The sequence below is a fragment of the Amborella trichopoda genome, chromosome 4 (genome assembly GCF_054954075.1).
Source record: "Amborella trichopoda isolate Santa Cruz 75 chromosome 4, AtrichopodaSantaCruz75HAP2 v2.0, whole genome shotgun sequence".
Lineage (NCBI taxonomy): Eukaryota > Viridiplantae > Streptophyta > Magnoliopsida > Amborellales > Amborellaceae > Amborella > Amborella trichopoda.
This window is the reverse complement of record NC_142339.1, coordinates 52,475,236-52,494,989: the sequence shown is the minus strand read 5'-3', so window position 1 is coordinate 52,494,989 and position 19,754 is coordinate 52,475,236. Positions and strand designations below refer to the sequence as shown.

The 19,754-nt window shown below is 33.8% G+C and overlaps 2 protein-coding genes across 5 annotated transcripts; both read left to right on the top strand.

Annotated features, from left to right (window-relative positions):
* The first annotated feature begins 5,487 nt into the window (after positions 1 to 5,487).
* NDHL (inorganic carbon transport protein-like protein) lies at positions 5,488 to 7,896 on the top strand. Of its 4 annotated transcripts, none has more exons than XR_016054768.1 (5): positions 5,488 to 5,702; positions 5,778 to 5,867; positions 6,011 to 6,099; positions 6,311 to 6,405; positions 7,684 to 7,896. XR_016054768.1 is itself a non-coding variant. In XM_011622897.3 (5 exons), exons 1-5 carry the CDS (start codon positions 5,514 to 5,516, stop codon positions 7,799 to 7,801), a joined length of 600 nt encoding a protein of 199 aa, XP_011621199.1. In that variant the 5' UTR covers positions 5,488 to 5,513; the 3' UTR covers positions 7,802 to 7,896. The 4 variants fall into 4 exon arrangements, 2 of the variants coding, with proteins under 2 accessions (XP_011621199.1, XP_006826875.2); XR_016054767.1 differs by having other exon boundaries at positions 5,769 to 5,867; XM_011622897.3 differs by having other exon boundaries at positions 6,011 to 6,118.
* An 8,707-nt stretch (positions 7,897 to 16,603) lies between these two features.
* Positions 16,604 to 19,467, top strand: LOC18422044 (G2/mitotic-specific cyclin S13-7). The gene is made up of 10 exons (XM_088865618.1): positions 16,604 to 16,866; positions 16,965 to 17,024; positions 17,125 to 17,167; positions 17,315 to 17,536; positions 17,620 to 17,748; positions 17,859 to 17,948; positions 18,041 to 18,262; positions 18,573 to 18,671; positions 18,760 to 18,938; positions 19,047 to 19,467. The coding sequence occupies exons 1-10, from the start codon at positions 16,766 to 16,768 to the stop codon at positions 19,189 to 19,191; spliced, it is 1,290 nt and encodes a 429-aa protein (XP_088721744.1). The 5' UTR covers positions 16,604 to 16,765; the 3' UTR covers positions 19,192 to 19,467.
* Positions 19,468 to 19,754: the final 287 nt, after the last annotated feature.

Below are 19,754 nucleotides of genomic sequence, written 5' to 3'. Positions count from 1 at the left end.
GATTGTTTAGAGCCTCGGCCCTATACAAATTGCACCCTTTCTAATATGGAAAAGGTTTATATAAGTGCGGGGTTCTAAACAATCAAATTTATGCACAGTTCAAAATTTCATTAAAAAAAGTTGTTTCAATATCGAAAAGCCCTCAATTCGATCATCTCAACCTCAAGATGTATGGACATGAGAAAAACAAGTTTTCAACTATTGAAAATATTGCATCTTATAATGAATTGTCTCGACTGTTAATTTTCATGATTTTCAAGTGTTTATGATCTACTCGATCTACACTACTTTTTATTTTTAAATTGTATTACTAGAGATAAAAATAAACTTTCAGGCCATCATAAAAATTTCTAATATTACAACAATGTGTTTAGAGCCTCGGTCTTACACAAATGACAATCTTTTAATATGGGAAAAGTTTGTATAAGGTTGCAACCTTATACTGTTGAGGAAAGGTGCATCTCAAAAATCCTACTGTGGAGAATGTTAAGACATAAGAGAACCCTCCAACTGAACATTTCGACCTTAAGATGAATGGACATGAAGAAAACAAAGAATTCCAAATTCAAAAAATAGTATATTTTGTAAAAAGTTATCTAGATCATCTGTTTCAAGATTTTCAAATGTTTATTGATGTGCTCGATCCGTATTATTTTTAAAATTTTAAATTTTTTAACTGAAGATAAAAAGAGATTTTGAAGCCATTATAAGATATTCGACGTCGAAACGACATCTCTAAGTAAATTTTTTTAGTGCACCTGACTTATACAAACCTCACCCTTTTAATATTGCCCCATTTAAATATGGAAAAAGTTTATATATAGTCGAGGATCTAAACAATTGAATTTGAGCCTACATCAAAAAGTTCACTAGAAGAGGTTGTTTTGATGTTCAAATATCTTCAAATTGTTCATCTCGACATCAAGATACATGGACATGAGAAAAAAATAAATTTTAAGTTTTGAAAATAGTATATTTTGTAACGTATTTTTAAACCGTCAATTTTCAAGATTTTCAAATTTTCATAGATATGTCGATTTACACTGTTTTTTAAGCTTTGAACTTTATAAATAAAATTAAAAATATATTTTTAACGCTGTCACAAATATTTTCAATAATAAAACCATATTTCCCGATAGTATTTGAAAGTAGAGTCAGATTTGATTTTTTAGATCCTAGACTCTATACAAACCGCACCTTTTAAATATTCGCTGAGGCACGTTTCAAAACTACAATGCCTAAACATTACCTCAGCCATCCCTTGTGAACCTCTAACTACTGAGTTGACATGACAGCTCTGCAAAGAACTTGGATGCATTATTGTTTTTCTGAAGTGGTGAGGCTTGTATAAGATGGCCTCCATACTATAGAAGTAAGGCGCACTTTTAAAATTTGCTGAGAAGTCTTATTCTTAGAAATATTATTATGATTTGAAAATCTATTTTTGTCCCTAGTTAAAAAATAAAATTTCAAAAATAGTATAGATCAAGTATATCAATAAACATTTGAAAATCTTGATGATAGATTTTTAAATAATTGTTACAAGATGCACTATTTTTTTAACTTAAAATTTTTTCTTTTTTTTTCTTCATGTTCGATACATCTTGAAGTTGGGATGATCATCGATGGATTCTCTAATGCCAGAATACTCTGTTCGACAGGATCTTTGAGGTGTAATTTGTTTCAATAGTATAAAATTGCAAACTTATATAAACTTTCTCCTTTCTCAAATTATTCTCATCTCACATTTCAATACTTCTTTCCTAACATGATATGTTCTAAAGGAGAAGGAGCCAATGGTGGTCTTGATAGTTCCAACGGTTATTTGATCCCTGCCTTTTTCTTTCTTTTTTTTTTCTTTTCCCCCCTTCTTTTCTTTCTCGCCGTGTCTTGTTTTTTGCCAAGTGGTTGTATCTCTTTCATTTTCTCAACGACATCTCGTTAATAGTTTTTTTAAAAAAACAAAAAGATAAAAGAAAAAAACAGAAAATTTGTTTCATGCGGGTTGGACGGCATTTATGTATATGCAGTCGAGAAAGTGTAAAGCATCCATCTTAAAAATAGATGCAAGTAGGTGTTTCATCTAAAAACAATAAAAACTAACCATCCAAATGTTTTCTTATTAGAATTATTATTTCTAGTTTTTAAAACTTATTTATTTTTTTATATACATGATTCCCATGTTAGAGATTACATATTTTTAAAAATTAAATCTTAAAATCCATCTCTAAAATAGATTTATTAAAAGGCCAGCATTTCTATATATGCAGACATGGCCGCGTTGAACCGGGGTCCATAAAAGAAAAGACCAGTTAAAAACTGGGCGAGTCCTACCCTTGGGTCTTCCGTACGTCTTGATTACATTAGTTTTGATCGCACCTATTTTGCCGCCTTCCTCTAAAGATTGTTTGATATAAAGGTCGCGTATTGCCACCGCAATAAACAAATAGAGCCAAAAATAAGGAAAGGGGTTGGACCGTCAGTGGAAGCATTTCCACACCCAATTACAATATTGTGGTATTCATTTCTATTGTTTATTGGCTTGACTTTTGTAATTCAATCATGAACCTATGTGGTAGTTTATGGATTATGAAAGCTTCTTAATCAATTTAAAAAAATAAGTGTAGATTATAGTCTACAGTACAAGATGGAGTGCTTAAGTGATATTATAATTCTTAGATCTAGTTAGATCAGATTCTCATCAAAATTATTTAGTATTGATTATTTTAATGTTAAATAATTTTTGGATTGATTATTTGAATTTTTATGAGTTTTTTGATATTTTATTTTTACACAATGGATTTATAAATTAAGAGATATTCAATTTTTAATATTTTAATATTCAGAGATAAATAAAATTTATTTTCAATATTCTAAAAATCATTTTATGAATTTTGTTATTCACTAATTATATGAGTGCCCACCATGAGCTATGGGCCCACCATAAGCTATGGGCCCATTATAAAATTCGTCACATGGGAAATTGTGTGGGGCGGACATAAGACCACCTAGGGTGGCATGCGCCACCTATATTGAATATTGTATAGTACTCACTAAAACATGGTCAAGGCACCAAGGCTTGCAAATCAAGTTGATATAATATAGTATGATTTGAAATAATTAAATATTGATTTCAATAAATAGAGTATGTGTAAGAAGATTATGAAAAATTAAAGTAAGATTGGTAACATTTTTCATATTTCATTATTTGATGAGATTATGTTTAAGAAGTTGAATGATAAGGTTCCAGCACATTCATTTGAATCATAATGGCTGATCAAATGATTCAATGGCTCAGAACTCTTATCCTAGAAGTCTCCTATGATTGATGGTCTGGAGCTAATCTCACTAAAGATAGCGAGCCCTAAAGAAACCCTAACCCTTGGAAACTCTATAAATAGAGACCATATCTCTCTCAAATCTCTATACCTCTCATCTCTCTCTACTCTCCACTTAGGATAGCACGCCACCCCTAGGCTCTCTCTCTCAATCAAAGTTCTCTCTCATCTCTCTTAGTAAGATAGTAAGAAGAAGGGGGCATGACCCAAGATAGGCCCAAGAGGGGGCACACCACACTCACATAACCTAAGGCATTGATGCTTAGGTTAGTGTAGTTGTTTCATGCTCTCATGTTCATAAAAGGTAGTAGCTAAGGTTTTCCATATTTTGTATATCTGAGATAAACCATTGGTCTGGTACATCATTAGAGGAGGAGACACGGTGTGGGGTGTATTACGTCCGATTGAGGTAATCTTCCAGCATCTTGTTTTGTGGTTTGCAGTATTTTATTTTTTATGCCTTCTTATTCTCATAAGCATTGTGTTGGTTTTATTCATTGAATAAAAGACGTTGTAATTAGTGGCAACAAGTGAGAACCACCTTTGGTTATTTATTTATTTCAAGTGAGTTTTTTCACTTGAACCTTTGTAAGTGTTCTAGTGGAAAAAAAATTTAAAAATTATATACACCATATTAGACCACCTTATCCAACTTTCACTATTTGACAATTAGAAATTTCAGTCCAAAGCCAAAATTTCTAATGCGGCAATTCCTCTACAGTGAAAGGAGTTCCACATTCCTCAAAAATGAGAAATGTTTCACATCCCTACCCCGCCAGAAGAGTAAAATGTCAAAAAAATGGGAAATATAGATTTCCTATTTTCTAGATTGTTTTATCATTTTTGAAAATGTGACACAATTCTTCAAATATTTTATTTCTTTTTGAAAATAAGCTCAAGATAAAACTGGGACAGCATGTGTGCTTCATTGCGGTATATATGTAAAAACATAAAAATCTAATTCAGAGTATGTAAAAACATAAAAATCTAATTCAAAGAAAATAAAATGTCCAAAATACCAATCATTTATTATTAGAGGTATTCATGTCACTTTACTTTTTTGCAAAATATTTTGAAATATTTTTTAGGTGTGTGATATTTAGTTTTATAGATGAATGAAATTTCATCTCAATCCATTGAAATACTTAGGCATGTTCTTGACCGTCCAATGAAGATTTCATTATTGAGATGGATAGAATTTTGGGTGAACTATAATATGGACTTTCAGGGAGGTCCAATCATTCTATTAATTAAAACAAGTTTTATCTTTTTTTACTAGTGCCTGAGGTGAGAAACATAAGAACCCAAATTTTTAGCTCAGTCCAATGAATGAATGATAAAATAAAATTTAAATGTCAAACATTCTCTGGATGATCCGTGTCTAATCATTCTAATTTTTAAAATAATTTTATATTTTTTCTAGGTGCGTGAGAGTGAAAGTTATATACACCCTGAAACTTAGCTCAATAAAATGAATAAAAAAATAAAATACTTAGGCATGCTCTCAACTCATCCACAATATTTTTTCTTTATGTAATCTAGACCGTCCATTTTGCTGGATTTACCATGGATGAGTTACAATTTCAGATTCTCATTCATTTAACATATATCGCCAAATGGTTTAATTTGGCTAATTTTCTGACCTCCTAGTTTTCAAAATCTCCTACTCCAGATTTTAGAACTTGAGATTTCCAATTAAAATTCTAGTTTTTGGTTCCCTTACCTTGATTTGATATTCTCACTAATTCCCACTTAAGTTCATGTGATCTAGTCTTTTGGTCACATGAATATCGTGCCTTTAAGGGAAACTGCTTGGATGGCTTGGGATATATCACCAAGTTCCAAAAAAAAATTTGAACTTTAAATCTAGTCAATGACTCTTTTACATTCACCAAATCTAAAATCTAACGGATAAGAGGGATTGTGATCTTGTATATGTGCTCTCTGTATACCTTTCTTTTTTGATATAGTTGGTTTTAATGTAATTTTTACTGCTTAGAATGCTTGGTGCAGAAAATTCATCCTTCTAATTATCCATACCTGTAATCATTGAATTTCTTAAAGAATTTGGACCTTAACATACGAAAAGGGGTAAGGGTAAATTTTTTTGAAACTAAGTTTTAAAGCATATGTCACATAAATAAGACCCAACGAGAAAGAAGAGGAGTTATCCAAATGGAAAAAAAAATGAGCCTTCAACTCCCTGCCATCAGAGCGTTTCCACCCTCCACTTTTCAACCCAGAAGCTCATCTTCTTCCTCACGCTACAATGGCACCCACCTTCAATTTCCTAGGCTTTATCGTTTATCTACTGCAGTTTCTACTCACAAAAACAACATGCATATTGCTTGCTGTTTACCGCAGGTTGGTTACATCGCTCTCTGTTTATTACATCTCTCTTTCTCTCTCTCTGGAATGACCACTCTTTAGCGGCCTCAGGTAAAAAATAATCTTTTGGGAGAAGAACTTACAAACGAGTTCCTAATCAAACTCTCTACCTTCGCGGAATTGGGAATTCTACTCTCAACTGTAAGTCATGAGACAACTGTTTGTACCCTCTTTCTCTCTTTTATAATTTCTCTCTAAACTTTTAGATGTTGTAATGCTTCATTCAGATAAGTTTCTCTCTCTAAATGCTTGAATTGTTGTAATAAGAGGACCTGTTTGTGAAGGCGGTTGATTTGCCAGCTCGAGCCCTAGAGGTGGATCTTAGTGAGGATTGGATTTGGACATGGATTGAAGGGGGGGCTGTTGCATTTTGGTACTTGTTTATTATGCCGGTAAAAAGGGGGATTCATCTTCCTTCATTTTATATGTGAATTCATGATTTTAATTTTAATTGTCATCTATATATGTGCAAATTTTGGGGTCCAATAGATCCCTCTATGTGGCTTACGCTATAGTATAACTGTATAAGTGATTGGCTTAATAATCTTTTTCTTTAAACTAATCGGGGTCTTTGTATTTTGCAGCCAGTGATAATGAATTGGCTTAGGCTTCGGTGGTACAAAAGAAAATTTTTCGAGTTCTACTTGCAATTCATGTTCGTGTTCATCTTCTTCCCTGGGTGAGTGATCTTTGTTTTTCTCTTGACAGTTCCATATGAAGAACGGCTGAGATTGACCACAATTTCCTAAAATAGATAAGGGAAGTTCTTGTGGGCTTGTATCCACATGATCATCTCTCTAGTAATAAGTCATAAAATACTAAAGAGAATAAAAACCCCATATCTCTAAGGTGTGTTTCAAAATCCGGATCTACCGGGCTAACTAGGCCTTCCAAAATATGACTCCGATCTGAGAACGGTGAGCAGGATAGGCAAACCTCAGTCCCAAAAAAAAATTTAACAAAAATTCTAAGAGGAAAAAAACTTATATTCCCCTCTATTCAATCATAATCCTAAATAAACCCTCTTGTCCATAAAAAGCCTAGGGACATCCTCCAAAGTTAAAAAATAACAAAAAAAAAAAAAAACTCTCTGCCCATTTCTCATTATCCCAATTCTAATATTTATTCTTTTTATTTTCCTAATTCATCGAAACCCTAAAAAAGCTCCCGCTATCTTACTCTCTCTTGTTCACCCATGAAAATCCTCTTCCCTCTCCTCTAGCAACTAACCTTTTTTACCCCATCTCTTTCTCTCTCTCAAGTAGGTTTACAGAGACATCTCGAATCTCAAATTCTATTTATATGATAGGGTTATTAGAAAAAGAAAAAAGTAAATATTATAATTTGAACGATAAAGAAAATTCTACTTATATAATAGGGGTTATTAGAAAATGAAAAAGGTGAATATTATCATTTGGACAATGAAAATAAAAATAAAAAGGAGTTAAAACTTTTTTTTTTTTTTTTTTAACTTGGAGGGGAATCCATGGGCTTCCTATAGACCGGAGGGGTTATTTGGTATTATAATTGTAGAGAGGGCGATATACATCTTTTTCCTTCATTGTAGTTTTGAAAACAAAGACTGAAAAAAAAAAATTAAAAATAGTAAAAACTTGGCAATCCTAGTTCTCTGACGAAACCGAGTGAGTCTATGAGAATCGTCCTAGTTCCAACTAGGAACCGGGTCGGTCCCCACTAAATCCCAGCCTGGATTGGCGATTATTAATCTCACCCTACAAAAATTTTTGGAACTGTGAATTTACATACATTTTGATTTTGACACGTCTCTCTCAAAGAATTGTGATTTTATTACATATTCTTGTAGGAATATTTGGCAAAACCGGTTCTTCCTATTGTAGTTATTTGTCAAGTCACGTTTTGCCTTTTCTTTAGTCTTTCTTCAAATTATATACCTCGTTGATATTGCCTTATTGGTTTTCCTTTTCACTTGTGCAAGCCTGATGTTGTGGGCACCATTCATCAACTTTAGAAGACTACCACGAGATCCCACGATGGAGTATCCATGGTCTACGCCCAAAGATCCATCTGTGAAAGATCCCCAATCCTCTCCATAAAACATAGCTATTATGTAATATGTTTATGATTTGATGTGTATGAATATCATCTCTTGACTTCATTAGTAAAACTGACTTTCGACCTTTTTAATTTCTATTTGGTTTTGTAAATAGTGAGAAAATATATAGGTGCGTATGACCTCATTGAGGGTACCACCCTTAATAGAGCATAATAGCAGACTAGAATTCGTGTAGCCGATCCCAATTAATTGGAAAAAAATTTTGACCACGATGTCATGATCATTGCAACTAGTAGATATACCATACCTACCCACACAAGCTTATTTATTATTGACACCATACACTCTCGTCCCCCATAGTTTTTTGGATAGATGTACTTTTCATGATTAACCAAAGGTTAGAGCATTAACGTTTAACATGCGTATATGGTCGATTTGCATAATTAACATGAGGAAATGACAAAAATTATACAAGTAATTTGATGCAGAGAGTGATAGCAAGTTGCGTTCCATATCTCCAATAAAAAGATTCTTCCTCACCATCATTTTAGCTTTTTTCCAATTAATTGAGGTTCTAATAAAAAGATTAAAGAGCTCAAAATGTTACCAAACATTCTATTTATGCAATAAGGTTTATGAACCTTCTCCATCTAAGTTAATACTCAAAAAACCGTCTGCATCTAAGTTAATACTCCCTTAGACCATCCCAAAAGATTTTAATCGTAATATTCCTGCTTCCTACAATGCTTACTTCCAAATACGACTAGATCTTGCTTTCTGCATTAACTTCTCCATAACCTCTCTACAGAGTGTAAGGTGATTTTGAGCACAAGCAGTCTCTTCATGGTTTCTATATAAGTGGTTGGCTTTAGAGTCTTTCGAGGCCTTAAATTCAAGATTACATAGACGATCTTTGAAGCGTCTTAACTGAGGTGAAAAATGTGTGGTGTCGCTTAACCACAGCGAATCATCACTCTATTGCAGTGGCAGTCGCTAATGTTCGCCTTTCCTTGTGGTGAGATACTGCACTTCACAATTTCGAAAAGGAATGAGATTCCAACCCAATAGCGGGAAAACTAGGTGCAAATTTTGTGCAACAACAGTTCCAACTGAGTGTTCTAAGTTAACTGCTACAAAGATTGCCCTACCTATTCATGCGCCAAAAACTATTCAGATGGTTATGATTCCTCTGGAATGGTACTCAACCAACTTCTAGCAGACTGAGAAAACAATTCAAATTCTAATATATGCCACAAGAATCTTAACTAAACAAAAAACTACTTGTATGCCTATGTAAGTACTCCAACCGAAGGAACAGAGATGCTGTCTCTCAACCAAGTGGAAATCATACAGAGGCGATCCCTTCCCATACACAGTCACCAAATTAGATGTTCACTCTAGTATAAAATTCTATTCCTAAAACCTTTTGATTGTGCCCCATTTAGGGTTGTAAAACACAGAATCAAGATCTGAATCAGTTTCTACTTGTTAAACCAATTCAGATTGGCGATTTCAATCTTATTTGGATGATCCACAAGAAACTAAAAAAAATAAGAAAAAGGGAAAAAGATTTTAAATTAAATTTTCTTTTTCTTTTTAGATAGAAAATAATAAAAAGTCTACAAAATTGTTGAGCATCCTCTCCCATGAGAGAAGGACACCAATAAAAATAATCTTTTTAGAAGGGCAGTTTTAAAAAGACAAAATATGACTTGTTGACCGATCAATGAAATACGGTATGAAGTAATTGATATGGGGTTATATATCCTCTATATCCCATTGACGCATATAAGAGCAATAAGTGGGGGCCTAGATCTCTTTAGCGTGTGTGCTCCTCTCATGGGAAAGAGCCGTGAGCTATTAATTGGGTTTTAATCAATGCTTGTAAAATTGAATCGGAACTAATAACCGGACATGGGCTTGAAAGCGGTTTAATCGGCGAATTCAACCGTTCTAACCGGGCAAGTCCCGAGCGGTCAAAAAAGTATAAAAAAATTTTAAAAAATACAAACAAAATCCGTTAAAATATGAAAAGCATATAAAGAATGATTAAAACAAAATGCATTCAATTGAAGTTGAAAATTAATGAAAAAAAATGGAATTTAACCCATTTTATATTTTCTAATGGCTATTTTTAAAATTTTCTAAAAAAGATGGAAAAATATCAAAGTGAGTATTAATGACCAAAATAATTTTTAATCTTTACCGTAATGTAAAGAATATTCAAAATTACATTACAAATCAAATTCCTTATTTTTTGAGAATTTATATACATTTTTTAGAATATTTTTTTAAAAATACCTATTGATCACTGCCCAAAGCTGAAACCCGCCACTAACTGGTTCCGATCTAACCGGGTGGTTAGCTGTTAGATCGGTCGATTTTACGAATAATAGTTTTAACCAAAGTCACCTCTCTAGAACCATTTTTGGGCGCATCTCTTTTGGACCATTTCTTTAGGCAACTCGTCTTAAAAATACAAGAAGCCTTCTTCTACTGAAAAAAAGAAGAAAAAGATAAAGAAATCTATCATTCTCAAGAGAGAGTTATCTTTCTCGAAGAGAGAAGAAGATAGAGAGCAACCCTTATTCTTAGAGAGAACAAGAAGATCAAAAAGGGCTACTGCCCATCTTCTTAAATCTTTTTTTTGTAGAGAGAGAAGAGAAGAAAAAGAGAGAAATAGTGAACATTCTTTTAGAGAGCGAGAAAGCCTCTAAAAAGAAAATAAATCTCTAAGATAGAAAAGAACCTCAGAGAAAAAAAATTCTAGAGAGAAATTTCTAGAAGAAATCAGCGAACCCAATAAAGTTTATATCTTGGAAGACTATTATAATCATTCAGTTAATAGTAGATGTGTCTCTTTCTCGCGTAGACGCAGCATAAAAAGGTAAACCACGTAAATCTCGGTGTTAGTAAGTTATTTGCTTTAATTTGTATATTTTTCCACTCGTACACATATTGACTTTGGAATATTTTTATGTATCATGCATCCGCCTGCCGCTGTGCGCATTCGCATTCGTGCGAGAGGGCTATAATAGGGTGAGCTCAACAAAAAAATACGTATTTTTTATCGTTGGTTAAGAAACATATTTAATTATGTATGAATCTAGTAAAAAAATTGTCAGATCTTAGGCTACTTTTGGACAATATTAACATATTTATCCAAAAAATCCCCAATTTTTTAGCACTGATTTCTATTAAAAGGGGTTTGATCACAAAATATTTGAGTAGATCATTTAGAGGGCTCAAGACAAAAACTTTGCATCAAATTTCACACAAATGTGAAAGAAAAGCTAAAAAGGTATATCTTTGAAACAACTATTTAAAAAACCGTCCAAAAACAGAAGAAGCATGAAACTCCAAATCCACAAAAATATCACGTAAAATGATGCAATACATGTTACAAATCATAAATTGGCATGTGGCTTTCATCGTAAAGCATAATTACATCTTGCACTGTTGACAATTCATTTTCAATATTTTCGAATGCTTATAAATCTACTGAACTGAATCACACTATTTTCAAGCTTTAAATTGAAGTAGATTTTCAGGCCATCCTAGGGCTTACCCGGCAAAGCATCTTCATCTTTGGGCGGGTTTGGAGGTATATATACCTTCAATTGTTTAGATCGATGCCTTATATAAACCACACCCAATAATCTATACACATTTTGCTAATGTCTACACATCGATATTAAAATGAAAGCATATTGTGATGCATGAAACAAATTGTTGTCCAAACATTAAAAATTGTTCATTTATAATAAAAAAATCTTGAAACAATGCTAGTGTTTGAGCCATCTTTCCTATCCATACTACCATTTTTTATATAAAAAAGAAAGTAGAAGAAGCCAACAATCCAAATTTGGGAGCGTAATAAAAAATAAAAAAAAACTCTAGTTTCTTTCCTTATCTCAAAACTATTTTGTCAGTTTGGAATAAAATTTTCCAGTCTCATTGATTTACAAAAGCAGGAAAAAATTTTACCAAAACCAAAGATCTATAAGATCAAATTTTTGGCTTTTTCCATCATTTTTTGTCAATTTCATCTATTCCACTATTTATTTTGTCTATTTTATTTCAAGAAAACATGACTTTCTTTTTTTCACCTATTAACTGAATCTGAATCATTTTTTTGAATCAATAGCTCCTATTATATAAATTGCGAGATGAAAAATGGGTTTTCTGTTTTATTTTGAGCTAGATTTGTGATTTTGTAGCATATTTCTTTAATTTTTTTTATTTTGATTTTGATTTTGATTTATAGCTCCTAGATGAAATAAGATATTTGATTTTCATTTTACGCATTTTTCCTTTTTTGTCATATTTTCCATCCGAAGTTTATCATTTTTGCAACCCCATGGACAACTAATCTGACTCACTGAATTTGCTAGTCCAAATTGAAACTGGTTCATGCAAATTCAACCCTCAGTCTATTTTTAAAAAAATTTCCTTATGAACATTCGAACTTGGCAGAGCATTTGGCAAAGAAGATGTCACATGTTCAAACTCAGTTGCGACTTTTTATTTCGGTAAAGTATATAAAGGGACTTCTCAAGACTACTTGCTTTTAATACAAGATCATGATCAATCTTATCCATCAGATTTTAAATCAGGTGTTCGTAAGTGTGTCATTAACTAGATTCAAAGGTAAAAAGAAAAAAAACTTTATCAAACTTCGTGAGACACCTCATGATGATGAATTTAGCATCTAATGGCTATGAGTGATTGTAATGTCTTTTTAAGAATAGTAAAAATGTCTCATAGTATATAATCCTTTTATTTAAGTGTTCTTTATTATAGTTGTTACACAACCTAACATGACCATCCAATCTGACTATCAGACCATTAGCTAGTGCCCTGGCCTATTTAGTCTAAAGCAAAAACTAAGTTAGGTTGAAAACTAGTCAAAATCTACAGTTGATTGGTTTTGACCTGTTGAACTTATAAACAACTAGATTAGTTAGACAATTTTTTATATTTTATATTTATAAATAGTTATTTTTTATAGGGTTATATTATGGTAGTCATACATATGAGTATTTATTTAATATACTTGGCATTTTTTGAACAATCATTTACCCTTGTTTTGTAACATATATTTTTTTTTATAATGACATTTCTGATCATTAGGAGGGACAAAATAGATATTTTTTATAAAAAAATAGTGGCATTCTATTACTATTAGTAGTAGAGAATCAATCATTGATCCATGTGGGTTATGTCACACTCATATGGATAATGTCATCCTCCACCATAGTTAATAAATATTTATTTTTTTATAAATAATTTAAACTTTATTATTAATTAATTAACTTAAATATCTCTAGGAAAACAAGTCACTACATGACAGTGTTCGCAAAACCGGCCGGTTAGATCAGAACCGTTAGGGTTCCAACTCCGGTTAGGACCGATTCTGGTGTACCAGTACCTAGACCTATCTCTCATAAAAAAATCAGGTACAAAATCGGCCGATTTAGGGTCGAACCGACGATATTTATGTCTAACTGGCCGGTTATGATTTAACCGGACCGATTTTATGTTAAACGGCGTTTTTTTTTGGAAAAAATGGCAAATTGAAATAACGGCTGCTTTTTGAAACATAACCCGTTATTTGCAGCAACTCAAAATTTCTTGCTTCTTTTATTCGATTTCCTTGCCTTTTTTGGCGTTTTTGGTGATTTAGTATTGTAAATCATTATAGATTTTCTATAAATCAACAAAAATCGAATCAAAGATTAAAAAAACAATGGTTCTTGTGTATTGAAGTGCGGAATTTCTATCCTTTGGAAATTTCCGCCATTCAATGAATTTTGTCTTCAATAAGTAACCATTATTGATTAAATTTGATGCTTTTGAATCATAATTGAATTGGTTACCATATCCTTGTTTCAATTTGTTCAACAAACAAGATATAGGGGGTAGATTTTGGCTTGAAACTTTGCTCGAAGAACCTGTGTTCAAGCTGCTTGAAGAACCCTAATTTTATCCGACATTAGGTTAATTCTATCTTGAATAGGTAATGATTATTGATAAAATTTGAGGGTTTTTAATCATAATCGAATTGGTTATCATATCCACGTTTCAATTTGTTCAACAAACAAGATATAGGTGGTTGATTTTGGCCTGAAAATTTGCTCGTAGAACTTGTGTTCATGCTGCTCGAAAAACCCTAATTCGATCCGCCATTTCATTAATTTCTTAAATATTATTGATGAAATTTTAGAGTTTTGAATCATAATCGAATTGGTTACCATAGCCATGTTTTAATTTGTTCAAAAAACATGATATTTTGGGTTGATTTTGGCCTCAAAATTTGCTGCTCGAAGAACTTGTCTTCGATTCAAAATACAGATTTTTAATCAATTTATTTGTCTTTTTATGAAATTGATTTATGGAGTTGATTATCAAGGCTTCATCTATCATATAAAATAGGTAGGTTGATTTATAATTGAGAAAAGCTTTTTATACGAATTTATTTTTTGCTTGATGTTGTGAAAATTTCATAGGTCTAAATTTTCTGTGATTTTTTAAAATTGAATGGAAAATATCAAATATTATTTTATTGGATTTGGTGCCTTTAAAAGATGATGGAAGCCTTTATAAAGCTGTTGTATTGATATGTTCGATTTTTCGAACATTGAGGGTTTGCTCGAAATGTTGCTAGATTTTATAAATCGATTGTTTTAACAAAATTAATTTTACTTTTATATTATTAAGTCAATAAAATTATTTTTTATGATGAATATGGAAAGTGTTTTTCTATTTTGCTTACTAAAATTATATTTTTTATAAAATTATGTTTTTATGATAAAAATATATTCTTTGACATATATGATAAAAAATCAATTCTTCTTTTTTAAATATTATATTTCTTTTTCTAACAAACAAAAAAATAAGTGCATGATAACGTTGGTCTTACTTTTCTTCATTTTTTTTATATATTTTTTAAGTTTGTGATATAATTATATTTGTAATAATGGAAATGGAATTGTAATTGTAATTGTTGTAATAATGGAACTGGAATTGTAATTGTGTAATGGAAATGGGATTATAATTGTGTTGGCAGAGGCATTCACAATTTCAAAATTTTTTGTTATAAAAAAAAATTGATCTTGCTTTTAAATAACTGTCTTGGATTTTGGAATTACTTAGGATCAATAATGCTCAGTTCCTTCTTACTATTTTCTTATTAGTTGGCGTTTTTATTTGGTTTTTATAGCATTAAGCTACTTTTGGTATTTGCAAAAAAGAGCATAAACGTTGATTCCTAATGTGAACTATTTTTGTAAAAAAAAATAGAAAGTTTTTCATGTAAGGTTTATGATGAATATGTTAATTCTTAAAAGAAGATGATACACGACAAAAATATCTTCAAACAATATCTTAATCTAGGAAGACCTGCATGGGATCATGAACAGGACCATAGTATTCAAATATTATTTTATAAAAATTTGTTTCAATTTTTTTGTAAGATAAAAGTATGTAATAAAATATTATACACTTAAACTAAGTTTTTCTATTTTTTATTTTACTTTTTTGAGGGTTTTTTATTTATTTATTTTTTAAAAAAAATCGGCTTGATCAGTTAGTCTGGTTAACCGCCCGGTTAGTCTGGTTCCAGTTCAAACTGCTCCCAACCCCGTCTCCAGTCAACCGTTTCGATTCGATTTTGCGAACACTTACTACATAGTTGGAAAATGATAAGTGTCTAAAAATATGGATTATTTCACGAAAATACTCGAGTACTCTGACATAACCCTTATTTATATTTCATATCTATAAAAAGTTACTAACTATTTTGTTTTTTAAGATTTGCTATTCAAGTAATACCAATTTTAACCCCTCAACGGTTTGGCGTCGGTTTCTGCCGCATATTTTTATACTGCCCCGTTTATCATCTAGTGATTAAGAGACATTCATCTACCAAATATGAATAATCTCCTTACATATTTTTTCTATTACAAAAACCATTACTTGCTTGTTACCGTTAGCCACTGAGTTAAAATAGATTAGGGTGCTTGCGTTTTAAGGCACGGCGCTCTTTAAATGAAGGTACATATATAATCCCAAGATGCCGTTAACGGATGGTCCAGATCCGATTCTAATAGAGTAGCCAATAATCCAGACCCTACGTTAGCGTCAACAATGGATAATCCCTTAAGGCGCGGCGGGGGTCAGATGGTTGGGACCGCACCGCACATGCCGCCCACTGGAGAACAGTTGAAAACAAAAAAAAGTTGGTTGAGAGAGGAGGTTTAGAGAGGGAATTAGTGAGAGGAAAGTTTAGAGACGACGGGCTTAGTGTTAGGTACCCAACTCATACCGGGATGATGGCACGCTCCACACGGGGGTGGCAACGAGTGTCCGGGTCCCAGTCCTGGTCCGGTCGGACGTTATTATTCTGATCTGTCGGGTCTAATTCTTGGACCCATGCCCGGATCTAGGTCGAGACCGGATGTCTAGTCCCCAATTGGGTCGGCTCTCACTCTGATTTTAGTTTTCTCGTATAGGCTTTTCCAGTACGCTCCAAAACTCTTAGGGTGATGGAAACATGAAAAATTAAACCCTTAAACCGGTCTAGGCATTTTAGAGAGAGAGAGAGATTATGAAAGGTGTGGAAGTGGGGGAGGGAAGAGGGGTTGGGTAATTACCGTTGCTATGCGAAAGAAAAGTGGCGAGATTTGGTTTCCAAATTTATTTATTCCCATGAGTCTGTTTCTCAGTGGAGCCTTCGACCAAAGGAATAATCGCGGACCGCCCATGATAGAATCGAACGGTCACAAAGCGTCGACCGTTGGGTTTTGCTCTGAAGAAAGGTGACTCCTGGGCATATATCCGTTATACTTCCTTTCTCTCGACTCTTATTCTTCTTCTCCACTCGACTGACACACCCCACCCCACCCCACAGAGCTTTCTCAGAGCCCCCCTCTCTCTCTCTCTCTCTCTCTCTCTCTCTCTCTCCATGCCACTCTGCTAAAAACCTCTCTCTCTCCCCGTGAGAATGGCAATGGCAAACAATAGAAGGGCGCTGGGGGACATCGGCAACCTGGTAGGTGCCCTTTCAACAAGATGCGTCGTCACCAAAGGGCAGTCCCTTCAGGAGTAAGCATATCTCTCTCTCATTAGCCATCTTCTTTTCTCTCTCTAGAGTAAACTGGGGATTCTTGACCCCTGTGGCTGAATGATAATTTTCTCATCAGAAACAGGGGATTAACAACAAAGAAGAAGATTTCTTTACCTGTAGATCGCCCCATAACCAGGTGACAATCTCTCTCTCTCTCTCTCTTTTAAGTTCAGCCTCAACCTTTCAGGTATTAGCTTCATATTCATTTTTTCTTTCTTAAATCTCAATTTTTGAAGGAGCTTTGGAGCCATTTTGGAGAAAAAACAGACGCTAGCAAAGGTTCAGCCTCTCTCTCTCTCTCTTCTTTTTTGTACTGAAATTAGAATAGATTTGTGCTGCAATTTATTGGGGTTTCTTTAAAGAATGTGTTTCCGATTTATCTTCTGTGCTTTTCTGAATTGGGGGTTTTTTCAATTGACTAAACAGAAAGAAGAAAGAATTGATGAGGAGGAGGATAATGTGAAATGGAGATCAAAACAGAGAAGAACAATGTCTTCAAGAAAGAAGAAAACCCAAAACGAGAACGACCCAATAGATGCTTTCATGGAAGAAAGAGAAAAAGAAGACGCAGAAGTAGTTATTACCCAAGGGAAGCACTTAGAAAACAAGGATTTCACTGCAGATGCAACTTCTACAGAGACATCATATGTAAGTGAAGATTGGGTTACTTATATTTGAATTCATGCTTTTTTGTTTTATTCTAAGAATTGGGGTCGATTTATTTTGGGCAGTTATCATGTGAAATTGAAATGGAAGATGCGGAGTCGCCATTGCCGTGTATAGATGAATTAGACGTTAAAAACCCATTGGCTGTTGTGGAGTATGTTAAGGATATATACAGTTTCTATCGCAAAACAGAGGTTTCTCTCTCTCCTCTTTCATAATCTTTAACTTGTCAGTACCTCTGCTTTTCTTCCTCGTCAAGGAACCTTTGAAGAATTCTCATAGTCCTCTATTCAATGTGTAACAGTTTGAGAGTTGTGTTCCGGCTGATTATATGTCGAACCAGCCTGATATTAACCATAGAATGAGGGCTATATTAGTTGATTGGCTGATCGAGGTCTGTTACTTTGATCTCTCTCTCTCTCTCTCTCTCTCTCTCTCTCTCTCTCTCTCATTAAGGAATTGATGAGCGTTTATTGCTACGCACAGGTACATTACAAGTTCGAGCTGCTTCATGAGACCCTGTTTCTTGCTATTAACCTCATAGACAGGTACTTGTCCTGCCAAAGCATTACCAGGAAATCCCTGCAACTCGTTGGGATTACAGGGATGCTTCTTGCCTGCAAATATGAAGAGGTCTATCTTCCAGCTCTCGAAGACTTTCTCGTCATCTCTGATCGTGCCTATACAAGAGATGATGTCTTGAAAATGGTACTTCTCTAAGGCCCAAAACTCTATGAATACAAAACTTCTTCTTCTTCTTCTTCTTCTTCTTCTTCTCCTCCTCCTCCTCCTCCTTCTTCTCCTTCTTCTCCCCCTCCTCCTTCTCCTTTTTCTCCTCCTCCTCTTCCTCCTTCTCCTTTTCCTTCTCCTTCTTCTCCTTCTTCTTCTCCTCCTCCTCCTTCTCCTCCTCCTTCTTCTCCTTCTCCTTCTTCTTCTCTTTCTCCTTCTCTTTCTCCTCCTTCTTCTTCTTCTCCTTCTCCTCTTTCTTCTTCTTCTCATCACTGGTTTGCAATTGCAGGAAAAATCGATGCTAAACACTCTTCAGTTTAAGATGTCGGTACCTACCCCTTTTGTGTTCATGAAAAGGTTTCTAAAGGCGGCAGAATCTGATATCAAGGTCTCTCTCTATCTCTCTGTGCGGTTTGGCATTTTTTCAGCAAGTTGAGGTTTTTTGGTGAGAAAAAGAATGTGGGGTGTGTGTGCAGTTGGAAATGATGTCCTTCTACCTAATGGAGCTGAGCATGGTGGAGTATAGAATGTTGAAATTTTCACCGTCATTGCTATCAGCGGCTGCGGTTTATACAGGGCGGCGCATTCTCAGGTTGTCTCCACTTTGGAGTAACACCCTTAAGTCCCATACCACCTACACCGAAGATAAACTCCAGTGAGCAATCCTCCCTCTCTCCTTGATTCCTTACTTATTAATTATAATTAGAAGAAAATGAATGAAATGAAAATGAAAATAAGATTAAGATTGGTGTTTTGGATGCAGGGAATGCGTGAAATGGATGGAGGAGATCTGTCAAGGGGCAGGACAAGGAAAACTCACCTCAGTTTTCAGAAAATACTCAGTCTCCAAGTTTGGTGGCGTCGCCTCTCTCCTCAACACCTCACCCCCACCCCCACCTCTCCCTTAATTCCTTACTAATTATATCCATTGATTAATTAAGGTCGTTCCTTTTGTGGAAAATAATTTGCTTCAAATCCTTTTGCTTTTCTAATTAATTGTTAAGCTTAAACAGGCTGTGAAAAGTTCAACATACTATATTTTGATGTTCTCTCTTCACCCATGAGAACCAGAACCATGAAGAGACAGAGCAAGAGAATTAAAGTTCTCTTTTGGGGTTGTATTCATTTACTATTTCTAACATTTATTTCAACAGTGAATTAATGCACCGGCTTTTTCCACAGGATATTGTGTGCTCTCTCTCTCCTTCCCCCCCCAACCCACCCTTCCAAACTGGAATTAACGGTCTGATATCTGTGCATTGCCATTCATATTTATTATTTTTTATATAGTTTGCAGCAAAATATGGGAGGAAAATAATAGTTTGCAGCAAAATATTTGGAGGCATACGTAGAAAAGGACCCCGTTTCTATGCGGCCAAGCCCGCATATGTAGAAATGCGGGTCTCCTAATAAATTTATTTTTTAGTCTCTCAAAAAAAAGAAAATTTGAGATGGATTTTAAGACTCAATT